We start from the raw sequence: 16,151 nt of genomic DNA on the forward strand, positions 1-16,151 counted from the left end.
ATACTGTAACTGGTATTTAAGGAGAGCAAACAGGCTGGTCAGGTAATTGCGGGCTGGGAGCTCCATGTCGGTCACGGCCGTGATAGAGGGGACTCTGTCTGGAGGCCACACCGGCTCAGGGTGGCTGGACGTGAGCTCCGAGAGACGGCATCAATGTAATTTGGCCTGTGACGTTCGGTGGATGGGGACATTGATAGAATCACTCTCCATTTTCCACAGTGTCCGCCCTGGTGCCGCAGGACGTTTTGATTGAAAAAAATACAAGATATAAACCAAAAAAAGAATAAGAGTAGGCTCGGGAAAGCCAACAGCACATCTGAAACGAATCAAGAGCTGGCGAGCGGCGCGGGCTCCAGCTGCAGCGATAAACAAGGCGGCCACATGCCGGCCACGGGGCCGGAGCCCTTCGGGGCACCCCTCGCCCTTCGCCGAGGAAAACCGAGCCATTCCGAGCGTAAAGGAAACGCTGATGGGGACGGCGCATTCCGGAGGGAGCGCGTCACGGCTTTACTTGGCGCCTGAGCCACACGCGAAGGTTGTGGTGGAGCCACGTGTGGAAGTGTGGTCCGGGAGATGGAGCGGCGGGAGGTTTGGGGGGCTGGAGGGTTTTGGGGGGATGGGGAGGAGGGTGGGAAGCACCAACACGTCAGCCATGGGGAGAGCCCAGGGTCAGGAGCACCCGCAGCCCCTGGTGCTGGGGGGATCCCTCCTGCACCAGATCACCACCCTCTCCCATCATTGAAGGATGCTGGAAAGGGCGGGGGGAATAACTGGCCCCCGGAGACCCCCCAACCGCGCCGTGCTGTCCCCAACCCTGCCCGGTGTCACTGCTGCCGCCACAGGTACGTCTGGATGGAGTTTGCTGGAGAAATGGCCTCGATGACACCAACGCTGGGGTCGCAGATCCCGAATGGCACATCCCAGCTGGACCTGGGGAGCGAGAGGGGCTGAGCGGGCTGTGGGCAGTGTCCCCCCCACCCAGGCCGTCCCCTGACCTGTTGAGGACCACGAGGACGACGGCGCCGTCGGGGCGCAGGAAAGCCACGCGCTCCAGCGGGCAGGAGGGGTTTTGGTGGATGCTGCGCAGCCCCACGCGCCGGGAGCCCTCGGGGATGAATTTGCTGCGGGGAGAGGAACAGAGAGGGATTGTGACCCCCGTCCCAGGCTGGTGACAGCCCCTGAGCCCCCCCATTCCACCTGTGACCCACCTGAAGTGCCCCAAGTGGTAGAACATGGGCTGCTTATAGAAAACGTCCTTGCTGCTGTCCACGATGACGGGGCTGTCCACGTAGTTCTTGACCCAGTTGGGGCCACCCTGCAGGTCCAGGGCCAGGTTCCAGTCGGTCCAGCCGGTCACAAAGTGGTTCAGGACCTGGGCAGGTGGGGAAGGGGCTGAGCGGGGCTGGGCTGAGCGCCCAGGCGCGGGCGGGCAGTGCGGGGGCTGTACCGTCAGGATGCTGTGGCTGTACCGTCAGGATGCTGTGGCTGTAGCGCTCCCCTCGCTCCCAGCAGCCCAGGGCCACGGAGAACTGGCGGCTGAGGAAGCCGTTGCAGGCCTCGGTGTAGAGGAGAAAATGGTCGGGGAAGAGTTTGTGGGTGACCCCCAGGCTGCAGGTGGCCGAGACGATGCCATCGAGGTACCAGTGAACCGCCACGCCGGCGACGTAGCCGGCAGCGGTGCTGTTACCCAGGACCTGATGGGGAGGAGACACCTCGCATCGGGGACACCAGCGCCCTGAGCCCCGTGGGGACGGACACACAGACCCCACGCACACCCCGGGGCCACTTACATCCCCCTTTGTCCCCTCCTGCGGGCACCGCACGCACGCATCCCCCTCCATTCAGTGCCCCAAGCAACAAGCCACGAGCAGCACCCCAACATGGCTCCAGCACCCTGCTGGGCACAGAGCAACGGGTGCAGGGGCGATGTGCCCCTTGGTGGGCACCTCACCCCCATTTCTGACCGGTCACCCCTTTGCATCCCCCCCAGGGGCTGGTCTTGCACCTGTCTTGTCCCCGGGTGCTGCCGATTTGGGGTGACAGAGGGACACGCTGCACCCTCCCAGCAGCTCCAGCCTCGCTCGAGCCAGGAGCATCTTTATGTCCTTTTAGCTGGCAGGTTAATTCCACAAACAGCTCTTTGGCACCATGATGGGGAAGCCAAATCAGCCGAAACTCTACCTGGAGAAGGAGCTGGGGCAGCAGTGCCTGTCGGTGCCACACCGTGGGCATCTGGGACACGGATGCCACCTCCTGTCCCTGCTTCAGCCAGGCATACGCGGAGGCGGTGCTACCAAATCAGCCAGCCCAGCTCCCTCTCTGCTAGACCTGGTTTAACTCCGGCTCTATCTAGGGCTGGGAGCAGCTGCTGGTTTAATCTTCAGCGCAAACCCAAGGGTTTAGTGGGACAGGGAGCGGAGGGAGAGGGATGAGCTGGGCAGGGCGATGGGTTTCGCTCCTCACCGTCTCAGCCCATTGCGGGAGGTGCGTGCGCTGGTCGTCCAGGATGAGCAGCCGGGTGCGGTGGGGGCTGCGGGCCAACGCGGGCCCCAAGTCGTGGACGATGAAGTCCCGCTGCTGCTCGGCGGTGAAGGAGATGGTGGGGAACTGGGGGAAGGTGGGGTTCCTGGCGCGGGGCTCGTTCTGCACCGTCACCGCCCAGAAGCTCACGTTGTGTTTGGCGTATTCGTCCAGAAACCTGGTGCGGGAAAGGTGGGGAGCGGCGTCAGCCACCCCCGTCTGCCCCAACCTCAGCCCCTTGTGGTCCTCGAGCATCCCAGCCCCAGGGGACAGTACTTGATGAAGTAGTTGGCCCAGGTCTTGTGACACTTGTCCCCTGCCCGTCCCCTCAGCGTGCCCGTCCCACGGACGTCCCTGTTGCTCTTGATCCATGCTGGAGCGGTCCAGGGACTCGCGTACAGCGCCAGCGGCCGCCTGCTCATGGCCGAGGCTCGGTGCAGGAGGGGGATCTGCAGGAGGGGGCAGAGGGTCCGTCTCAGCCCCCCAAAACCATGGCACCCAGGGCAGGAAGAAGGGGGAGCACTCAATGGGCCCCCTGCAAGCACCAACCACGTGTCCCCAGCTCCACGTTCTGCCAGTACCAACTGGGATGTGCTGGGACACGTCCCAAAGGAGGTGCTGCTCCCACGGGCTGTCCCCACGCACACTCCCACCCTGGTCACGGGGGTCCCGGCACGTGCGGGAGCTCCAGCAAGAGAGGTGACAGGGACCTATGGCTTCCCCACCTTCATCTTCACGTCCTCCTCCGCCAGGCTGAAGTGCTTCAGCTCGTAGTCATAGGGGACATCGTCGTAGCTGTAGGGGCGCACGGAGAAGTCACTGCAAGCCATGGGGAGCCGGACCAGGTTGTACTCGATCCCTGCGGAGCAGCAAAAGCATCAGGAGCAGGTGCTGGGGTGACCGGTGTCCCTGGAGCGGGGGTGGGTGCAGCTGCTTCCCAGGACCCCGTGAGCACCCCTTGTCACCCTCGGCGCTCACCGTACTCGGAGAAGTAGGAGCACAGCAGATTGTCCTGGGCTGGCTGGGACAGCCCCAGGATGTTCAGTGCAGCGGCGTCAGAAAGGGACCCACCGAAACCCTTCACACGCTGGTACAGCACGGAGACATCGAGCATCAGCAGCAGCCCTGCGATAGAGACCGCGGCTCAGCCCACAGCACCGGGGGGTTCCGCGGTGGCCCCAGCGCCCGCCGCGGGTACCTGGGGCGCGCAGGCTGTGCTGGAAGCTCCCCTGGCTGCGCTCCAGCCGCTTGCCCGCCTTGCTGCTCTCGTACTTGATGTAGGTGCCCGCGGCCGGCAGCACCACGGGGTCCAGCGTGTCGCAGTACGTGGCGTTGCAGACGCACACCATGGCATCGCGCCCGAAGTGTTTGGGGCTGCAGGGCCGGGCGCCTGGGGGGGCACGGGCAGGGTGGGGGCGGCCGCTGCTCTGGGACGTGTCCCTGCCAGGGCTGTCCTGCCGCTGCCCCCACGCTCCGCACCCCATCACCGCCCGCGCACCCCGGCTCCTGCGCCTGCCCCAGGGTCCCCCGGCCACGCTGTCCCATCGCCACCCCCGCGGTGTCCCCGTGCTCACCTGCGGCACAGGGCAGCAGCAGCAGCAGCCAGCCCAGGGCACCAGCAGCACCCATGGCCCCTCCGTGCGCTCCCCGGCTCCGGTGGTTTCTGGGGAGCAGAGCATGCGAGCGTGGGCACCCCCAGCCCACGCAGATATGGGTGCAGGAGGGGGTGGCGGCGCAGGCTGTGCTCCCCAGCTGGATCAGCGCTGTCTCCTCTTCCCCTGCTTCTCCTTCCACTGCTGGGGAGCTCCTGCCACACACTCCGTCCTGCCCCCCACCCCAAAGACCCTCGGTTTGCGGGAGGGTGAGGTGGGTCCATCTCTCCCAGGAGGCCACAGCCCACCCGCCTCCGCCTGCTCCCCGAGCTGGGCTGTTGCCAACCTTCCTCCTCCTCCTCCTTGGGCAGCTCCAGCCTCCCCACCTCGTCTTGACGGGGTGTTGCAGCGAGACCTGTCCCCACAGCTCCTCCTCACGCTCCTTCCGTCCCCAGCCTACCGCTGGTTTCGGACCCAGAGCATCGTGCGTCCCCTTGCCATGGAACATCGGGTCCCTCCTCGCACCCACTACCGATGCGAGGGCATCAGACGCCCGAGATGAGCGACGGGGACGTGGCGCTGGCTACACGACAATCCTCAGTAACACGGGGAGATGCAGCGCGGGGCACCTCCGAGAACCCACCGCAGCGCCGTGAAGGAAGAGCTGGCTTCATTCCTCCATCAGGCTGGGGCTGGATGAACCCCTAAGCAAGCAGAGCTTGTGGGCACCATAGAGCATCCTGCTGACGAGCTCCAACAGCACCCTGGGTGATCAGCCCCTGCCCATCACCCCAGCTCCCCTGTTTTCCCCCCGAGATCTGCTGTGGCCGGTACACCCAGCGTGGGGAGGGGCCAGGACCCCCAGGCAAGGGTGGCAAACGTGGCTGTGCTGCTGTGCCTGAGCCTTTGGCATCGCCCACCACAGCGGTGGCAGTGGGGAGCGAGCCTCCAGGTGCCCTCGATGATGACAACCAGACCCACGGAGGGGAACCCGCTGCCCCGACCCCTCCAGGAACACTCCCTGCTCCTCCAAGACCAACCATCCCATCCAAAAAGTCCAAGAGCATCAACACCAGAGCTCAGAGTTTCTCTTCGCAGGGTCAACCAGCTCCATTCCCTCTCCCTCTCCAGGCTCCGTGACCAATTCTCTCCCTTTCTGGGCACACCAGATGCAGCTGTGGGGCAACTGAACTCATCCCGGTTCTTCCTACCCTCCAGCGCTGCCGTGCCACGGTCCCGCACCCCCGCCTGCCACCCGTGGGCACCCACGCCAGCTGCCACCGGGGAGGGGACAAGACAGGGCTGGGCACCCCCGGTGACAACTCACGGCGCAAACAGGCAAGGCTGGAATGAAGCTCCCGTCCCCGCAGCTCTGCCACCTCCAGCTGTGACAAACGCGCCAGCCGGGTGCTGCACCCTGGTTAATAAGCCCCAATTTTGAGGAGTCATTAATAGGTCAGTCCCGGCTGACCACAGCGATCAGCTGCCTCCTGACCCCGTGTCAAGCACCCAGGATGGCCCAGATAGGCTTTTCCGCCTCATTTTTGGGGTCTGGCGCTGCCTCCCTCCACCCCACCGCAAACTGGTGGCCCCATAGCTTCCCAGAGCAAAACCACTGCGGAGGCTGCTGGAGCTCATCCCTATCAGCTGATAGGAGATAGGAGCTTCCTGACGAGCAGGAAAAGTGAGACCCAGGGGAACGGCCGCACCTCGGCGCGCAGCGGGTGGCACGGGAGGTGCCGGGAAACCCCGCCAAATAAACCCTCCCCGAGCCGTTTCTCCACACCACTCCCAGCGCACGGGTTTTCTCACGGGGTTTGCAGCAGGCGGAGGAGCTGGGGGGGGAATTTTGTCCCTTAGCCAGTGGGGATGGGGACCCCGGGAACATGGAGCTGGGGTGAGCTGGCTTTATGGGCTCCAAAACCGTCGGTGCCAAAGCAGGAGTCGCGGTGCAGCATCGCGGTGCGGCTCAGGCTCCAGGGTCCTCCCAGCCCTTGCTGGTGGGCACCGGTTCCAGATGCCGGGGGTCCCATCCTCTCAGTCCCACCAGCGCTTTGCACAAGAATTAATGAGCCGAGCCTAACGAGGTTGGAGGGTTCACCCCCCCTCCGTTTAACTCGGTCCTTCCGAGCAGAGCACAGGGACAAAGTTACACGTCCTGGGATGGTTCAGCATGCGGGTGTTGGCTTTTAGTACCAGGGCTGGTAAAAAATTAAAGGAAGACGGTAAATAAGAACGTTGGAAGGAAGAAGCAGGTGGAAGAGCCGTGCTGCTCCAGGATGCTGGGAGCAGAGCTCGCTGTCAATCCTGGAGAAATACGTCCCTCTTGTGGACAAACACAAACAGCCTCGGGGCAGGAGCAGGATGCTTGTGCCCCCAGGACTTGGGTACCGCGGGGTCCCAGGGCTCCTGCGTCCTGGCACAGGGACGTGCCAGCTCCCCCGGGTGACCCTGGCACCCACTGAACCCCGTTCGCAGGCAGCGCCGGCCCACGCAGCACCGAGAGCATCCTGACCCCGATCACCCCGGGCTCCCGTCCTCACCCCGCCTGCAATCCTGCCCTCCCTGTCCTCCTCCTCCTCCTCCGCCCCGCACGCCCTGTCCCAGCTCCTTCCCCTTTCTGGGGTGTGCCCGCGCTCAGCACCCACTCCTGGCCCCGCGCCCGCTTGCTCAAGCTGCCCCGGCTCCATGATGGGTGCTAAGCCCCGAGTGTACCCTGAGCCTCCTCAAGGCACTGGGGGCTGCTCGACCCCACTCCCCAGGTGGGGACAGTGCACCCCATGGCAGGGGACAGCGCAGCCTGGCACCCCTGTCCCTGCAAACCCAAAGAGAAGCTTGCGGACATCCTGACCCCATCCCAAGCCAGCTCACGCCCTCCTGAGCTGCTCCTTGGGCTGGTTCTACCTCCAGCTCTAAGCCCACGGAGCACCCAGCACCCTGGCCTGGGTGTGATGTGACCCACACACCCCCCCAGCCCAGCACCGGGTGCGAGCGGCTCCAACAGAGCAGGAAAAGCGTAGAAAGCTGAAGCTTGGCCGCAAACCCTGCCCAGGGCTCCCCACCAAGTGCTCCGCCCCAAATCCTGCTCCAGGACCCGGAGCTTGCAGGGCAGAACCCACAGGCTCCCTGCCCGGGCAGCACCAAACCACAGCACCCAGGAGCACGGCAGGGAACCGGCCCTTCCTCTTCCAGCCACAGACATCGAGGCAGCATCAGCGTTTAATGTCAGAGCAGCGGTAAAAACAGCGTTCACAGCCTGCGGGATCTCCACCCCACGGGGCACCGGTGCCCCCACTCTTCTGCACACGTGCACGGTGCTCCCCGGCTCGGCTCGCTCCTCTGGCTCACCCAGGCTTTGCTGCGGCACGGACAGCACGGAGCCACCTCCTCCGTGCCCCCGGGCAGCACCGGGCTGCTCCGGACCAGACCCCCGGCCAGCCGCGGGCATCCCAGCCCCATCACTGCCGCTGCCACAGGTAGGTTTGGATGGAGTTGGCCGGAGCCACGGCTGCGATGAGGCCAGCGGTGTCGGCCAAGCCGAAGGTGACGTTCTGCGGGGACCTGGAGGGGAGGAGCAGCAGGGTCAGAGCTGCGGGGTGCGCAGGGCTGAGCCACACGCGGCCGGCAGGATGGGATCCCACACTCACCGATTCAGAACCACCACCACCACAGCACCGTCGGGGCGCTGGAAAGCTGTGTATTCCAGCTCTGTCTTCTTGGACTGTTTGGAGGCGACGAGCCCCACACGCTGGGAGCCCTCGGGGATGAACTTACTGTACAGGCACCAAAAGTGAGTCAGACCCCGGCCGAGCGCTCCTCCCGACACACCGGCCCTGTTCCCCTCCCGCAAAGCTGCTCCTGCAACCACGGAGCTGGTGCTGCTGCCAGGGGGTGGCCCTGACCCACCTGAAGTGCCCCATGTGGTAGAACATGGGCTGCTTGTAGAAGATGCCTTCGCTGCTGTCCACGATGACGGGGCTGTCCACGTAGTTCTTGTTCCAGTTGGGTCCCCCCTCCAGGTCCAGGGCCAGGTTCCAGTCGGTCCAGCCGGTCACGTAGTTGTTGAGGTTCTGTAACGGGACATCCCAGACATCTGCCCAACGAGCGGGGTGCTGACGGAAGGGGGAACGCACCAGCGCCCCACTCCGGGACCCGCTGCGCGGGGCGGCGCGGCGGCCTCACCGTCAGGATGCTGTGGCTGTACTGGTTCCCCCGCTCCCAGCAGCCCAGGATGACGTCCCGCTCCCAGAAATGGGCGCCGATGCACGCCTCGGTGGCCAGGATGAAGTAGTCGGGGAACAGCTCGTGAGTGGGCACCACCGTGTCCTGGATGGGACCGATGAAGTCCAGGTACCAGTGGATGCCGATGCCGTGGACGTAACGAGCTGCCTCCTCATCCTCCAGGACCTGGTAGGGAGAAGGCTCGGTCACCACTGGGTCCCGCAGGACAGGCCACAGGCTCCACGCTGCGGGATGGGGCGATACATGGCGCTCACCACTTTGGCCCAGTGTGGGAGCTGGATGCGGTTGTCGTCCAGGATGATGAGGCGGATGTGGCGGTGGGAGCTGTTGGCCAGCGCGGGGCCCAGGTCCCGTGCGATGAAGTCCCGCTGCTGCTCGGCCGTGAAGCCCAGGCACTGGAAGGGGTAGTTGTTGATCAGCCCGGCCGTGGGCTCGTTCTCCGCCGTCACCGCCCAGAAGGTCAGGTTGTGCTTGGCGTATTCGTCCAGGAACCTGGGGCGTAAGGGGAGAGCGGTGAGCCGGGGAGGTCTCTCCAGTTCCACCACTGGGGAGCCCCTGGGTATCTCCCCCAAGCCCCGGGAGCTTCTTACCGTACAAAGTAGTTGGCCCAGGTCTTGTGGTACTTGTCCCCTGCCTGTCCCTTCAGCGTGCCCTTCCCCACGAAGGACTCGCTGCTCTTCATCCAGGTCGGGGAGGTCCAGGGACTCGCGTACAGCGACAGCGGCTGCTTGCTCATGGCCAAGGCTCGGTGCAGGAGGGGGATCTGGGGGAGGGGATCGCTTGAGGTGAGCCCCTGTGCCCCCCCAAAAATCCTGTCCTGCTACTGCTTGCCTTCATCTTGGTGTCCTCGTCTCGCAGGCTGAAGTGGGCGAGCTCGTAGTCAAAGGGAACGTCGTCGTAGGTGTAGACGTGGAGGGAGAAGTCGCAGCTGGCCATGGGGATGCGGATGAGGTTGTACTCCAGCCCTGCCGGGCACAGCGGGGTGCGACAGACAGGTGGACAGTGGGACGAGTGGCCTCCAAGTCCCACTGGCCACCAGGCTGCAGGATCCCCCATCCCCATCCCTCACCTTCCTCAGAGAAGTACGAGCGGAGCAGGTGGTCCTGGGCAGTTTCTGGCAGGGAAAGGATGTTGATGGCAGCTGCGTCGGTGATGGAGCCACCAAAACCTTTCACCTTCTGGTACCGCTGCGTCACGTCCACGGTCAGGATGAGGTCTGCAGGGAGGGAAGGCGGCGTGAGGGCGGGTGCCGGGGGGTCCCGCGGTGGCCCCAGTGCCCGCAGCGGGTACCTGGGGTCTTGGCGTCGTGCTGGAAGCTCCCCTGGCTGCGCTCCAGCCGCTTGCCCGCCTTGCTGCTCTCGTACTTGATGTAGGTGCCCGCGGCCGGCAGCACCACGGGGTCCAGCGTGTCGCAGTACGTGGCGTTGCAGACGCACACCATGGCATCGCGCCCGAAGTATTTGGGGCTGCAGGGCCGGGCGCCTGGGGGGGCACGGGCAGGGTGGGGGCGGCCGCTGCTCTGGGACCTGTCCCTGCCAGGGCTGTCCTGCCGCTGCCCCCACGCTCCACACCCCATCACCGCCCGCGCATCCCGGCTCCCGTGCCTGTCCCAGGGTCCCTCATGCTCACGCTGTCCCATTGCCACCCCCACGATGTCCCCGTGCTCACCTGTGGCCGGTGGCGCTATCACCAGCAGCAGCAGCCAGCCCAGGGCAACGGCGGCCCCCATGGCCCCTCCGTGTCCCCCGGGAGAAGCGGCAGCACCGTGGAACCCGCCTGTCCCGGCGTCACCCCGAGCCGGTCCCGGCCGCACCGACAGCCCCGGGTTCGCTGCCGGCCTCGCCTTTAAGGCCACCCGGGCTTCCCGTTCCGCCCACGCCCGGGGCACCGGTGCAGGAGCGGCGTCGGGCCCCGGTTGGGCAGGACAGCGGGCGCCGGCTCTATCCAGCGATGGTAACGGGGCCGCTCACTCCGGCACCGGGAAACCCCGGCGGGCGCCGCGGGGTAGCGGGCACCGCCCCGGTTGCGCAACACGCTGCGCCCCCACGGCCACGCTGCGCCCCCACGGCCACGCACCGCGACCCGCAGGTCCGCGCCCGCGGAGCCGCCACCGGAGACACGGGCGGCCGGTGCCCCGCCCCCGTCACGTGCCCGCTCAGCTGACCCGCGCCGCCCCGCCCCTCCCCAGTGCCGCCAGCCGCACGGTCCCGGGAGCGAGCGGGGGAGGCGACCACGTGACCACGTTTTATTCGGTCTCTAGCGAGAGGGTGCGAGCGCCGCGGGACCGGCCCCGCAACGCGCCTGGGGACCCCGGGGCGGGCACGGCCAGCGCGGGGACAGGCACAGCTGGCACGGGGACAGGGCGGGGGACAAGGCAGGGGACAGGCACAGCTGGCATGAGGGACAGGCACGGCTGGCACAAGGGGACAAGGCAGGGGACAGGCACAGCCAGGGTGGGGGACAGGCACGGCCACCCCAGGGGACAGGCACGGCCAGCGCAGGGGACACAGCAGGGGACAGGCGTGGCTATCCCGGAGTAGAGGCACGGCTGGCAGGGGACAGGCACGGCCAGCGCAGGGGACAGGGCAGGGGACAGGCACGGCCGCCCCGGCCCCCAGCGGCCACCCCAGGGGACCAGCCCCTCGCCCTGGGGAAGGGACCCCGTGAGCCCCCAGGGCGCTGGCGCAGGACCCAGCCCTGCCGAGAATCAACGTCCGAGGGCCCTGGCCCCGAGCGGGACCCCCGTCCCCGCAGCGGGGTCCCCGCGGGAGGCTGCGCGCTCAGAGGACGCTCTCCTTGCAGGTCCCGCCGAGGCTCCGCAGGCGGCCGCGCTCCAGCCGGCGGGTGGACAGGAGCCGGCGCAGGGACGACGTGGAGCTCAGGTCCCCGCAGCTCTGCAGGTGGATGCCTTCCTGGGGCCGCTCCGCTCCCGGCCAGGCGCTCCAGGGAACCTGCAACCCCGTGGGGACGGGCTGCGGCGGCGCGGGCAGCACCCCTGCCCGTGGCACCAGCGGGACGGGGCAGCGGGGGCGGCAGAGGCGTGTGTCACACGCGGACGGTGTCATTAAGGACGGGATCACTCCCATCAGGGCCTCCCAAGGTCGCCAGCGTCCCGTGAGACGAGCACGGGATGTCCCAGCAGCTGCCTACGGGCTGCGGTGACTCAGGGACAAAGCCAAAGGTGTTGTGACACACGTGATTTTCCCACTCGCAGATACGGCGGGGGCCAAGGGGAAAGGACTGGCACGCCCAGAAGGGCTGGGTGACAACAGTGCCATGGGAAAGATGCTCTGCCTGCAGCCCCATGCACCGAGGGGTGCACGGCAGGGAAACGGAGACCCCAGAAGGGCCGGTGTAAACGTTCTAGTGGGGAGTGGAGAGGGTGTGGATGGGGCTCCCCGGGTAGGAGGAGCCGGCCCTGTCCTCTGGAGCACCGCGGCTACTGGAGCTCACCTGCTTGTGGCCCTGGGCGCTGTGGCCGGGCAGCTCCACGCTGGGCGCTCGGCTGCGCCGGGGTCTCTGCAGGAACCTGGCCACCAGCCCGCGGGTGCCCCGGCACACCTTGAGGTCCCCCAGGGAGCGGGTGGTGGTCTGCGAGAGCTGCTGCGTCGCCTTCTTGGAGGGCAGCGGTTTGTCCTTCCCCAGCGAGCCGGCCCGGAGCAGCAGGGGGGAGTCACAGTGTGGGTGGCGGAGCAGACAGGCTGCCGAGCACAGCCCTGCGGGGACAGCGCCGCTCAGCACCGGGACACCGCTCACCATGTCCCCAAAACCCACGGGGCTCTCGCTGTCCCCCCTTCCCAATAGACAACAGCACCAGCGCACATCTCCATCATCCCACTGGGGTGAGCCTGACCCCCAAAGGGCTGCAGGGGCCCCTCCCCACCTCCCAGTATATCCCAGTATATCCATGCCCTGACCTGTATCCGCAGAGGAGTTGGACACAGTGTCCTCCAGTGCTTTGGTATAAAGTACTTCCCTGAAATCTGCTGGGAGCAGAAAGAGCGTGCTCAGGCTCCAGCAGCCCCCCCAGCGCACAAATGCAGCCGAAACCCCGCGGCGCACCCGGGACACGGCCGCACGTGTCACCTACCAGCACGGTCGCCCATCAGGACACCGGGGTCGCTGTGCGACCTCAGGAGCGGGCGCTGGCTCAGCCCCGGCGACGAAGGGCAGGAGGTCTCGCTGTTGCGCCGCGGGTGACCGAGGCGCCCGGCGCCGGGCCCTGCGGAGCGGCCACCACGTCCCTGACAAGAGCCCTTGTCCTTGAGCCGCACCTCGGGGAAGCAGGGCCCCGCGCAGCGCGCCAGCCCCTCCAGGCGGTTGCAACTGTGGGTCACGGCTCCCCCCACCAAGATGCCGTCGTGCGTGGGCTCCTCCGTGGAGCAGGAGTAGGAGCGCTCCCCGCGCACCCGGGGCTGGGGGCGCTCCTCGAAGGGGCCCTGCAAGCCCAGCGTGGGGCTGCGCGCGTGGTGGCTGCACTGCACGCAGTCCACGCTCAGGCAGTAATCGGCGCGGCTGCGCTGGATGGAGCGGAAAAGGACGTAGTCGACGGAGCGCATGGAGCCCTGCAGCTCCAGGAGGCACGAGTCCTCCGACGGGCTGCTGTCCCCGGGGATGTCCATGATCTCGGACATGATGAGGGACCCGCTGTCCATGGACACTGCAAGAGGAGCAGGGCGTGCGGGGGTGAAGAGCTGCCGGGGAGGGCCGGCGTCCCCGCGAGTCCTCGTCCCGTCCCGCGGTGTCACCGGGCGCGCTCACCTTCTCCGCTGAGCACGATGGAGGGGACGCGGTCGCAGGCGCAGGCGTGCGAGCCGTCCGTCAGCTGCGAGTCAAACAGGGTGGCCTGCGGGGCGGCGCGGTCAGGGCGCGGGCAGAGCGGGAGCCCGGTCCTCCCCGCGCCCCCCCGTATCCCACCTGGCTGTCCCCCCGCAGCCCCATCACCGTCTCGTAGGACGGGGGGAAGTCGGTGGGGTAGAGCGGCATGGGGCTGTCCATGGAGCCGTTGTAGGTGATGCTGTGCAGGCAGGGAAAGCCACGTCAGGTGGGACAAACTCTGCTTGGGGACAAACTCTGCATGGGGACAAACGGAGCCCCCAATCCCGCCCCAGCCCGGTACCTCTGCGCGTCGGTCTCGGAGCTGCAGGTGTACTCGGGTGGGTAATAGGGGGGTGGTGGCACCGGGGGCACGAATTCCTCGAAGTCCATCATGCTCTGTAGAAAGGTGTCGGGGGGGGACGTGCATTCCAGTGTCACGGAGCTCGAGCGCTGGGGGACCAGCTGCAGGGAGAGGAGGGAGAGCTGGGACCCCCACCCAGAAATCCAGCAAGGGACGTGTGTCCTGGGCCTTTATCCACACCCAGTTTGGGGCCAGGTCCTCCCATCGCAGCCCAGGGCCACCCCCGTCCTGGGCCAGCGCTGGGACTCACCACATGGACAATGTCGAGGGAGAAGATCTGGATGCAGCACACAACGGCGGAGAGCGTGCAGACGATGGTGGAGAAGACGGTCAAGCCGCAGACACTGAAGAGCAGGTCCTGGGGAGGAGCGGGGTGAGCCGTGGCCATCGCGTCGCCGCTCCCCGGGCACCCCCCGCGTCCCCCACCTTGAGCGCCACGCGGATGCTGCGGCAGTCGGGGTTGGGGTACATGGTGAGCATCTCGCTGTGCCGGCTGCAGGAGGCGGGCGGGGGCTCCGCGCGGGTCTGGCAGCAGACACACAGGTCCCTTTCCTGGGGACGAGGAACGCCGTGAGGGACATCTGGGTGCTCGGCCCCTCCCCAAGAGCCACCGGTGCGTCCCCTGCCCTGCAGCTCCCCGTGTCCCCAGAGCTCCGCAGCCACGGACGAGCCGCCCAGGGGCTCTGCCGCAGCCCCCCCGCCGGCCTCACCCTCTCGCAGGCCCCCAGGGACGTCACCAGCTGCGCGTTCTGGCAGGACAGGATGGACCCGGCGAGGCTCAGCATGATGCCCAGCACCGACAGCAGTGTGAAGAAGGTGACCTGCGGTGGGGAGGAGAGGGACTGCCAGCTGAGCTCAGAGCTGGGGGGGCATGGGGAGCCTCTTGGCCCCTCCATGCTGCCCTCCCCAGCCTGTCCCCCCTGCACCACCTACCACCAGCGTGAGCGGCCGCTTCCAGGAGACGATGCCAACAAGCCCAGACAGCGCCAGCTGCGGATGCACAAGCCGGGGGTGAGGATGAGGAGGGGTCTCTACCAGGTGGAGGGGCCCAGAGCAGCCCCCACCCATGGGCAGAGCCCCCCGAGCCCTGCGGACCCAGAACCAGCCTGGGAGTGGCAGGGCGGTGGGGACAACGGTGCCACGAGCAGGGAGAAACTGCTGATTCAGGGCACTGGAAAGCCTGGGGACTGCGGGTGCTCTGGGCCAGGATCAGTGCTGCACGGTCACCATTGGTGACCAAGGGCCTGCCAGGGTCCTGCCCCCACCCCACGAACGCCATGGGCAGAGCACCCAGTCCCCCTCGCCGCCACCGCAGCGCCCCGCGCATCCCTCCCTGCACAAACCTGCTCGGGGTGTGACCAGGAGCACGTCACCCCATGCACCCCCCGACTGCACCCTGCACTGCGCCCAGGGGTCTCCATCCCTCACACAGTCACCCTGGGGGAACCCCCGGGATTCTCCCACAATGCACCGCGGCAGCCACAGGCAGAGGGTGGGGGAGCAGCGGGGCCACACTCCCTTGGGACCGGTGACAAATTCAGCATCCAGGGAGATGTAGACCCGAGCAGGGCAGGTTTGTGCTTGACCCGCCCTACGCTACCCCAGACTCACCGAGAAGCCGGCCCAGGACGGGCAGGAGTGGCGGATCTTGGTGGAGGGCGTGATGGTGGCCGCCACCAGGCTGAAGGTGACGATCAGGACGCCCAGGATCACTTGGATGAAGCCCAGCACCAGCAGGATCTGCAGCCAGGTCCGCTGGACGCGGAGGTGGGTGAGGCTGCGGGACGCGCGGCCGGTCAGCGAGCGGCTGGACTCGCTGGGGGACGGCATGGCTGCCCCGGGCGGCGACCGGGGACAACCGGCCCCGGAGCCCCGGGGCAACCGGCGGCACCGCGCCAGGACGAAGCCGGTGCCGGGGAAGCAGGAACGGACGCTCTGCAGAACAGGCCAGCCTCCACCTTTCGCCTTGTAGAAGGATGCTGACGGCAGCTCTTCCCAGTCCCCTGGGACGGGTGTTTGGGGCAGCGCCCACGGCCACGCGGGACCGGGCCCCCAGGAAGCTCCGTGGGGCGCCGCGGCAATGGAACCGGCCTCAACGGTACCTTCGCATGCCGGCGGCAGAGCCGGCCTAGAGCTCCCGGCCGGAGCCAGAACGCGGCCCCGGGGCTTCTTCCTCTGTCGCCGTCCCTCGGGCACCGGGCCCCCGCCGGGGGTTCATACCGCCCGGGCCCGCCGGCCCCCGGGGCAGCACCGGGCGGCGGGAGCCGCGGGCGAGGCTCCGGCCGCCGCCCTGGAGCATCCTCCGGCGGCACCGGGCGCAGGGGCTCCCGCTGCCAGGAGCACCCCCGGCCCCGGGCGGGCGGCTACGGGCGGGCTCGCCGCCCCGCTCCCCGCAGCCCTGGCCCCTCCCGGGGCCGCCCGGTGGGCGGGATGCTGCCGAGCATCGTCCCCGCCGAACCCCCCGCTCCGGCGGGGCCGGTGGCCGCGGTTACGGCAGGAGAGCGGCTGGCGGAGCGGGCGAGCCCGAGGCGCAGCGGCAGCTCCGGGGACGCTCCCGTCGCCGCCCGGTGGCCGCTCGGGCCGCGCCCGCAGCGGGGCCGCCCCCGCAGTGGGGCCGC

The 16,151-nt window shown here is 67.6% G+C and overlaps 3 protein-coding genes across 8 annotated transcripts; all 3 read right to left on the reverse strand.

Annotated features, from left to right (window-relative positions):
• Nucleotides 1-37: 37 nt before the first annotated feature.
• Nucleotides 38-4,396, reverse strand: LOC136112946 (lysosomal acid glucosylceramidase-like). 5 transcript variants are annotated; one of them, XM_065857871.2, is made up of 10 exons: nt 4,095-4,372; nt 3,719-3,910; nt 3,499-3,645; nt 3,246-3,379; nt 2,797-2,969; nt 2,464-2,698; nt 1,470-1,694; nt 1,209-1,372; nt 996-1,121; nt 740-930 (listed from the first exon to the last, which is right to left on the reverse strand). In XM_065857871.2, exons 1-10 carry the CDS (start codon nt 4,147-4,149, stop codon nt 825-827), a joined length of 1,557 nt encoding a protein of 518 aa, XP_065713943.1. In that variant the 5' UTR covers nt 4,150-4,372; the 3' UTR covers nt 740-824. The 5 variants fall into 5 exon arrangements, with proteins under 5 accessions (XP_071656506.1, XP_071656505.1, XP_065713943.1 ...); XM_071800405.1 differs by having other exon boundaries at nt 38-1,121; nt 4,095-4,396; XM_071800406.1 differs by lacking the exon at nt 4,095-4,372 and having other exon boundaries at nt 3,719-4,041.
• Nucleotides 4,397-7,313: 2,917 nt separating this feature from the next.
• Nucleotides 7,314-10,491, reverse strand: LOC136112841 (lysosomal acid glucosylceramidase). Its single transcript, XM_065857736.2, has 10 exons — nt 10,023-10,491; nt 9,645-9,836; nt 9,424-9,570; nt 9,186-9,319; nt 8,945-9,117; nt 8,609-8,846; nt 8,295-8,519; nt 8,019-8,182; nt 7,760-7,885; nt 7,314-7,673 (listed from the first exon to the last, which is right to left on the reverse strand). Exons 1-10 carry the CDS (start codon nt 10,081-10,083, stop codon nt 7,571-7,573), a joined length of 1,563 nt encoding a protein of 520 aa, XP_065713808.1. The 5' UTR covers nt 10,084-10,491; the 3' UTR covers nt 7,314-7,570.
• A 94-nt stretch (nt 10,492-10,585) lies between these two features.
• Nucleotides 10,586-16,094, reverse strand: ENTREP3 (endosomal transmembrane epsin interactor 3). Of its 2 annotated transcripts, none has more exons than XM_065857730.2 (12): nt 15,145-16,094; nt 14,467-14,523; nt 14,244-14,354; nt 13,960-14,085; nt 13,784-13,891; nt 13,474-13,634; nt 13,272-13,371; nt 13,116-13,200; nt 12,445-13,014; nt 12,272-12,337; nt 11,808-12,070; nt 10,586-11,305 (listed from the first exon to the last, which is right to left on the reverse strand). In XM_065857730.2, the coding sequence occupies exons 1-12, from the start codon at nt 15,361-15,363 to the stop codon at nt 11,135-11,137; spliced, it is 2,037 nt and encodes a 678-aa protein (XP_065713802.1). In that variant the 5' UTR covers nt 15,364-16,094; the 3' UTR covers nt 10,586-11,134. The 2 variants fall into 2 exon arrangements, with proteins under 2 accessions (XP_065713802.1, XP_065713801.1); XM_065857729.2 differs by having other exon boundaries at nt 12,272-12,340.
• Nucleotides 16,095-16,151: the final 57 nt, after the last annotated feature.

Source organism: Patagioenas fasciata, chromosome 30, assembly GCF_037038585.1.
Source record: "Patagioenas fasciata isolate bPatFas1 chromosome 30, bPatFas1.hap1, whole genome shotgun sequence".
Taxonomy (NCBI): Eukaryota; Metazoa; Chordata; class Aves; order Columbiformes; family Columbidae; genus Patagioenas; species Patagioenas fasciata.

Bases quoted from the DNA above. Each gene is read 5' to 3' on its own strand.
- LOC136112946 (XM_071800404.1), bottom strand. From the start codon at position 4,004: ATGGGGTGCGGAGCGTGGGGGCAGCGGCAGGACAGCCCTGGCAGGGAC. The intron at 3,646-3,718 runs GTACCCGCGGCG...TCTCTATCGCAG, and splicing joins GCACAGCCTGCGCGCCCCAG to GGCTGCTGCTGATGCTCGAT. The intron at 1,122-1,208 runs GTGGGTCACAGG...CTCTCCCCGCAG, and splicing joins TACCACTTGGGGCACTTCAG to CAAATTCATCCCCGAGGGCT.
- ENTREP3 (XM_065857729.2), bottom strand. From the start codon at position 15,363: ATGCCGTCCCCCAGCGAGTCCAGCCGCTCGCTGACCGGCCGCGCGTCC. The intron at 14,086-14,243 runs GTGAGGCCGGCG...CCTCGTCCCCAG, and splicing joins CCCTGGGGGCCTGCGAGAGG to GAAAGGGACCTGTGTGTCTG. The intron at 13,201-13,271 runs GTGGGATACGGG...GCCGCCCCGCAG, and splicing joins GGCTGCGGGGGGACAGCCAG to GCCACCCTGTTTGACTCGCA.
- LOC136112841 (XM_065857736.2), bottom strand. From the start codon at position 10,083: ATGGGGGCCGCCGTTGCCCTGGGCTGGCTGCTGCTGCTGGTGATAGCG. The intron at 8,183-8,294 runs GTGAGGCCGCCG...GTCCCGTTACAG, and splicing joins ACAGCCACAGCATCCTGACG to AACCTCAACAACTACGTGAC. The intron at 7,674-7,759 runs GTGAGTGTGGGA...CCTCCCCTCCAG, and splicing joins GTGGTGGTGGTTCTGAATCG to GTCCCCGCAGAACGTCACCT.